The sequence below is a fragment of the Psammomys obesus genome, unplaced genomic scaffold, assembly GCF_907164565.1.
Source record: "Psammomys obesus unplaced genomic scaffold, mPsaObe1.curated_primary_1811, whole genome shotgun sequence".
Taxonomy (NCBI): Eukaryota; Metazoa; Chordata; class Mammalia; order Rodentia; family Muridae; genus Psammomys; species Psammomys obesus.
Window position 1 is genome coordinate 7,781,055 of NW_026585691.1, and position 7,621 is coordinate 7,788,675.

The 7,621-nt window shown below is 39.4% G+C and overlaps 1 protein-coding gene across 1 annotated transcript in view; it reads left to right on the forward strand.

Annotated features, from left to right (window-relative positions):
- Positions 1-6,127, forward strand: part of Adam10 (ADAM metallopeptidase domain 10) — a 98,072-nt gene extending 91,945 nt beyond the window's left edge. Inside the window, exons 15-16 of the mRNA XM_055598088.1 lie at positions 1,851-1,977; positions 3,868-6,127. Of these exons, the coding sequence (XP_055454063.1) occupies positions 1,851-1,977; positions 3,868-3,962 (222 nt within the window). The 3' untranslated portion in view covers positions 3,963-6,127. The remainder of the gene's footprint in view (positions 1-1,850; positions 1,978-3,867) is intronic.
- The last annotated feature ends 1,494 nt before the right edge of the window (positions 6,128-7,621 follow it).

A 7,621-nucleotide genomic window follows, 5' to 3' on the forward strand; every position in this document is an offset into this window, starting at 1 on the left:
TGTGTGTGTGTGTGTGTGTGTGTGTGTGTGTGTGTGTGTGTGTGTGTAAGTGGAAATGGAAGTCAGAGGACAACTTTCTTTAATCAATTCTCTCCTTCCATCATGTAGATTATTTTCTTGAACAGTTTGTTCCTAAGAGGCACTGGGTGAGTCTAAGGGAGGAATCCATGCCAGGTGTGAATGGCTGCAGTAGCATAGAAATGGATGGCTAATAGAACCTTGCCTGGTTCGGAGGATGTGGGGAAGAGTGTGGTGTTGGATGCCATAGCCCAGGGATTGAAAAGTGAGTGCCATGTCAGTGTTCAAGTGGAGTGAGGAGGGTCTACAGAGTAGGAGAAAGATTGAAAGCAAGGCTTCTGGTCCATGTAGAAGACCATGTCAGTGTGCAAATAGGGTGAGGAGGGGTCGTTGTAGGAGAAAGACTAAAAGGAACCAGGGTTCAACAGCGACATGGATGGCCCAGTACTCAGGTAATAAAAGAACAATATGAACCTGGAACTTTTTGTGTAACAAAGTAAGTGCTTAAAGAATGAGGTGGTTAAAGAGTTAAATTAAAAACCCCATGGTAATGATAATATTGGATTATAATACATTGTATAGAGTAGGGAGCCCTAACAGGGCAAAGTTTGTGGAGAATGGAACATTTACATAGTTCCAAATTACAACTCCATAAAATACTCATTGATTCCACAAAGGAAAAAACATCTTGTTGATTAAGTCTGGTGGATAACATCTCAATCAAGTACTCACGGTTAGCATCATAGTAATGAAGTCAGTCATGTGCTGCCTGTGTGGAGGTGGTAAAAGAGTGCTAGATCCCTTCTGTGATGGTATCTTCACAGATGCATGAGCAGAGTCTATCTGATCATAAGAAACACTAGAGAATTCAAAATTGGTTGTTACAATCTTGTACTTAACAACCAAGTGTCGAAATCTTAAAGGGCAGAGGGGAGCTGTGGGACCCCTCCAGACTTAAGGACAGAAGTGGGGTACAACAGCACATGATGCTGAAGGTATGACGAGACAGCAAAGCTTGCGTGGGTCTGTGATGACCATGGCCTGCCTGTCTAGGAAAATACTCTTGTATGGTGTGTGTGTGTGTATGTGTGTGTACGTACACATCTGTCTGTGGTTTTGGGGGCGGGGGGGAAGTGCATGTGCACATGAAAGTGTGAGTCCAGAGATTGATGTCAGATGCTGCTTTCCTTCTTTCTTTGTTGTTGTTGAGATGTGGTCTCTCATTGAACCTGTAGATTTCTGCTTAGCTAATCTGGCTGGCCAGCAAGTCCAAGAGATCCACTTGTCTCTGCTCCCCAGTACTGGGATTATAGGTATATACTTTTACACCTGGCTTTTTTACAAAAGTTCTGGGGATCTGCACTTAGGTCCTGATCTTGGTGATAAGCCAAGCCCTTTACCAATCGAGCTCCATGGTATAGGGAGTAGTGTGGTGCATAAAGCTGACTCTGGGTCAGAGTTTTGGAAGTTCTTTGCACTGTGCTTGCAACTTTTTGTTAAGTTAGATATTCTTTTAAGGTGAAACAAAAGTTGTTTTAATGTGAGAGCTTATGCATGCAGAAAAAGTGGCTGGGAGTGTTTTGGCATAGCATGTATTTTTATTTTAGGATCTAGGTAAACAGTACAGACTTAGTAAGTTGTATAAAGCCTCAGATGATAGAGGTGTTTTGAATGTTTCTTTTGCTAGAAATAATTAGTAGTGGTTGCGTAAGTGTTACAATAATCTGCATTAAAGTCAATGTGGATATTCAGAATTGAAAAGCTGTAAATATTTCATATACTGGATGTTAGTGTCTGCTGTCTTTAAACTGTGTAATTCTGTCCCTCTCCAGGCTCATTGGTGGGCAGTACTGCTTATGGGAATTGCCCTGATCATGTTAATGGCTGGATTCATCAAGATTTGCAGTGTTCACACTCCAAGCAGTAATCCAAAGTTGCCTCCTCCTAAACCACTTCCAGGTAAGGTGCTGAGCAATGGGGACTGCTGCGAGCAAAGCAGAACTTCATGGCAGGAGGGTGCAGCACCCACGAGGCTTTAGTAACTGAGTTTATGTGGCTTTGCTTTTGACAGATTACCTGATAAATGATTCACTGGCTCTGTACTTGTTTGTCAGTACAGTCTAGTTATTGACTACCATTGTAATGCTGAGCTATTTTGAGTGTCAAAAAACATTTAACATTTTGATTTTTTTGTTGGGTCTTCCCTCCTTGTTTTTGTCTCAGTCTGTTACCATACCTTGTTTTTTTTGTTTTTTGTTTTTTTTTTTTTACAGTAGTTAAGATGCTTTTAAATTATGGTCTTTCTATTTAAATAGTTAATGGCCATGATACTATTTGTAATGTTTGTGTTCTTGAAATAGTTTCTGGCCCTCTGCTGCCCTGAAGGCAGAATACAGTATAAATAAAAATAAAAAAAATTCTTATAATACAATAATAAAATTGCGATGAACTTAAAAAAAAAAGAAAGAAATAGTTTCTGGTGCAGAAGCACATTTTCCTCTAGAAGAGGGTTACTGAGAAGTCTAAATCTGTGTATAGGGGAGTTTTAGTGTAGCAGCTTTAGATGTTAAGAACTGTCATATAGTCCCTACCTCTTCCCTCAGGTGGGTACCACTACCAGGATAAATCAAGTCTGGGCATTTGAAGAAGGCGAGAGGAAGCAGCTGCTCTGTGTTATACATTAGTCAGTTTTATCAGTCCTCCATTCCCCTCTCCAAGGTGTGTGTGGCTAGTCATTATAGGTAGGGTAAGACACTGCCTAAGGACAGTGTCAGAGACATTAGGGTTGGATGCTAGCATGTCCCCGGCCTCCTCAGGAGAGGTCAACTATAATACCCTACACAGGCTGGCTTCTTCTGCTTTGTATTTTCCCTCAGCTATCCCCTTGCATTTTCCTGTGTTGGGATGAGAGGACATTTGATTTGATACACTTGCTTTCTTAAGCTTCCTGAGGCAGCACCAAAGCACTTGTGTCATGTGTCAGTTTAACACATTTCCGAGAGCTACAGGACACTTTTTTTTAAATTAATTTATTTATTTTATTAATCACAGGTTATTTACTTCGTATCCTAGCTGTAGCCCCCTCCCTCATTCCCTCCCAATCCCACCCTCCCTCCCTCCCTCATCTTCTCCCTGCCCCTTTCCAAGTCCACTAACAGTGGAGGACCTCCTCCCCTTCTATCTGACCCTAGCTTATCAAGTCTCTTCAGGACTGGCTGCAATGTACAGGATACTTTTAGTCACAATTGCCATGGCACTCTCCTTCAGTAGAGCAGACATTTGACTTGTGTATTGATACCTCTGAAAACTGGTTGTCATTTGTTAAACCTTCATGAAGTGCTGAGCACTTGCTTACAGGACAGTCTCAAAGTCTTCATGATAGACTGGGTGAGTAAGTTGCCATCCTGCTGTGCAGACAGGCCTCAAATGTCTTGTCAGGGCTCAAGTCATGGTTGTGCGCTCAAACCTATATTCATTTAGACTAATCAGTCTAATTCATAAGGCTGTCAAGTATGTGAAATGTGGCTTGTCCACTGAGATGTGCTGTTAAATATGAATCAGACTTAAAGACTTAACATAAAATGGGGAAACATTTTAGTAATTTTTATATTGAGTACATGTTAAAGTTGGTGTTTTTAACTTGAATTGGCCTAAAATTAAATAAGTATTAAAATTAACTTTATTATCTTATTATTTACTTATTGATTTAGGCCTCCAGAAAATTGGAAAGTGTGTTACAGGGCACATATTTCTGCTGGTCAATGCCAAATAGCTTTTCTTGGTGAAAGAGCACTTCACTTTTGAAGATTAGGAGGTGGCACATAGTGAGCTGTTTTGCTTTTGTTGCAGGCACTTTAAAGAGGAGGAGACCGCCGCAGCCCATTCAGCAGCCCCCGCGTCAGAGGCCCCGAGAGAGTTATCAGATGGGACACATGCGGCGCTGACTGCAGCTTTTGCCTTGGTTCTTCCTAGTGCCTACAGTGGGAAAACTTCACTCCAAAGAGAAACCTGTTAAGTCATCATCTCCAAATGACACCCTCACAGTTAACAGTTGAAGAAAAAGAAATGGCAAGAGATCATGTCCTCAGACCAGGTGGAATTACTTAAAATTTAAAGCCTGGAAATTCCGATTTTTGGGGGGGTGGGATGGAAAAGGAACCCAATTTTCTTATGGACAGATATTTTTAACCTAATGGCACAAAGTCTTACAATATTATTATGTGCCCCGTGTTCCCTGTTCTTCGTTGCTGCATTTTCTTCACTTGCAGACAGACTTGGCTCTCAATAAACTTTTATCACAAATTGAAATATATTTTTTTCAACTGCCAATCAAGGCTGGGAGGCTCAACCACCTCAACATTGGGTACATCACTTGCCAATGTACATACCTTCTTATATGCAGACATGTATTTCTTACGTACACTGTACTTCTCTGTGCAATTGTAAAAAGAAATTGCAATATGGATGTTTCTTTGTATTATAAATTTTTTCCGCTCTTAATGAAAAATTACTGTTTAATTGACATACTCAGGATAACAGAGAATGGTGGTGTTCAGTGGTCCAGGATTCTGTAATGCACACAGGCAGTTTTGAAATGAGAATCATTTTTCCTTTTTCTTATGATACATACATCTTTTTCCTTGTTACATGGCTGCTGTGAGCAGGAGGGGCTCCGTGCTAGCGAACACAGCTGATGGGGTGCAAACTGGACAGTAACCGCATTTGGCTTTAGAGTCAGTTATTTATGTAGATGTCTGGTTTCTGCTTAGTATTTTACACTTCCTAAATCAATTCCATTTTTAAATTGCTAGGTGAAAGTTTTTCATGCCATGGTAGAAATTATGTCGGAAATAGTCATTTTCATTTACAGCCTGCTTATTACTTTGTGTGTTCTTACGCTTAAAGTCTGCTAATTCTGTTTTGATTTGATATGGAAAAGAAAATCAGTGTCTTCATTGAAATATCTGGACAGTTCTTCAGCACACCATCATTGATTGTTGGTAACCACTAGAGATGAGTAATTTGCTCAGCAGGTAGTTGAAATTGTAGATAGACTTTCTGACATTGTTTTTCCCCCAAGACATTTTAACAATGACGGTAGACAGCACAGTGTCCCATTACAAACTTTTTTAAAGTAGGTATAAATATTGGCATTTTTAAAGAAAGAGAAAGCAAAAGCATTTAATGTATTAACAGGCTTATTGTGCTATGCAGAAAATGGAGGGGGCATTAAAAATGTAAGCTTGTGACATATTCATTGCTTCTGTTTTCCAGCTACATCACTTAAATTAGAAGTCAACAGCAGTGATTTTCCTAGCTTTAGATAGGAGGCAAATTTAGGGAAGGTTGACAAGATTACTGTGTTTGGCTTTTTTTTTTTTTTTTCTCTCCTTTTTTCTTAAGAGTCTAAGGTTTACACAATCACTCATAATGTGACGCGAGCCAGCAAGGCCAAAAACGCTAGAGAAACAATGGGATCTCTCCTTGTAAACTTGTACAGTACGTGGTGACTTTTTTCAAAACAGCTTTTTGTACATGATTTAGAGACAAATTTTGTACATGAAACCCCAGATAGACTATAAATAATTCTAATTCAACAAGTAGGTAGCTGTGTATGACACTGCTTTAAATCATTCAAATGCCTTTGTTTTTGGACTGTGCAAAGGTTGGAAGTGGGTTTGCATTTCTAAAATGGTGACTTTTATTCTGCAAGAGTTCTTAGTAACTTCTTGAGTGTGGTAGACTTTGGAACATGTACATTTTTTGCTTGTAATGTTATCCTGTGGTAGGGTTTTGGCAGTTACACGCTGCCCTATTTTATTTTGAGTCTAAGTTAAATGTTTTCTGAAGAGATACATGCACTGAACTGTTTCCACTACAAATCAAGATGTGGTAAAAAAAAAAAAAAAAAAAAATGAAAGGATCAGGACCAGTGAGATCTAATACTACTGTCAGTTTAATGTCCACTGTGTTTTATACAGTATCTTTTTTGTTGTTGTTGTTCACTTTGGAAATTTTTACTAAAACCTGCAAAAAATAAAGTATTGTGCAAAGATGTAAGGTTTTTTGAAACTTGAAATGCATTAATAAATAGACTTGATGAAATCAACTTGCTGGGTGTATGCTCTTTGAACTCTGAGAACTGTTAGAAGCAGCTGCCATACTGAATGAAGGACTGCTCAGCAGAAAGGTCTCTCCATGCAAGTGCAGACATCGCTGTTCACAGTTGAGAGCCACAGTGAAGAGCTGGTTATCATTGTCATACACACAGTGAATATTAAATGTCCCCCAACGCATCTGCTTTTCACTGTTTCCACTCAGTGTCCAGGACTTCTCTTAATTAAGAGCTGAGTCTAACTGGAAACTTGCAGTCTTCTTTCTATGCTGTCAAAGTTCTGGGTGCTAAGTGCCTTATTAATGTCTAGTTTATGTGGACATGGCAATGCCCATCCAAAACCTCAGTGCTGCAGAGGCTAAGGGAGGAGTATTGGGGGAGTTAAAGGCCAACTTGGGCTATCAAGATTCCATCCCTAAACAATTCTGGTAAAGTAACTGCCTCGCATGCACATGGACCTTGTCTTCCATTCATAGGGCCCCTGCCAGTGCTCACACACGAAAGAAGACCTGGGCTAGTGAAGATATATTTGAAACTTTGAACTAGTATTTTCCTATCTTGTCAGATTTATTGCAAACAGAGAATTGACACTGTAGTATTGCCTACAAAAGAAATTATTTTATACATAGAATAGTGCCCTTTATGGAATAGTATGTCCCAAGTTCCTCTTTTAAAATTAGGACTGGCTGTAAATATTGGCATCATTAAATAAGTAAATACTCAATAGTTTGTTTTTTGAAGTGCCGTGCAAATGCAAGTGCTGGAAGCAGGGGCTCTCATATCTGTGCCCAGCTTATAATACTTTTACAGTAAAGTTGCAGAGAAAAGGAAGAGGGGTTTTTTGTTATTGTTGTTTTTGGGTGTTTTTGTTTTGTTTGTTTGTTTACACCCCCCCCCCATGAAACTGTTAATTCTTGCCAAGTCAGATAATTATAAATTTGTTGCTTTCTTTATTGCTGCTGAATTTTATTTGGAATATGTGTGTGTGTGTGTGTGTGTGTGTGTGTGTGTGTGTGTGTGTGTGTGTATTGGGTTTTTTGAGGCAGGGTTTCTCTGTGTAGTCCTGGGTGTCCTAGACTAGCTATGTAGTCCAAGCTGGCCTTGAATTCACAGAGATAGGACTGCTTCTGCCTCCGAAGTGCTGGGATTACAGTCATGCACTACTTTTTGTTTGGAATTTCTTTTGTTGTCGTTTCTAAAATTTTTTTTGTTTTGTTTTCTAAATTTTAATACCAATTGACAAACAAACAAATCATCAGTCTCAGGATTTAGTGATTTCGTAGCACCGGGCAATATGCAGGTCAGGGAAGGATTTATTTAAGGAAAAGACAGCTTTATAAGAGTACTCTTGGCTTTTCAATATCCTAAATACTTTGTTGTCTGGGTTTGTCAAAATTGGTGCATTCACAGCTGAATGTAAAACTGAAGATTTGCTAAAACTAAACAAAGTCTCAGTCTTGGGATTTTCTAAGTCCTAAGTCCTGTCTT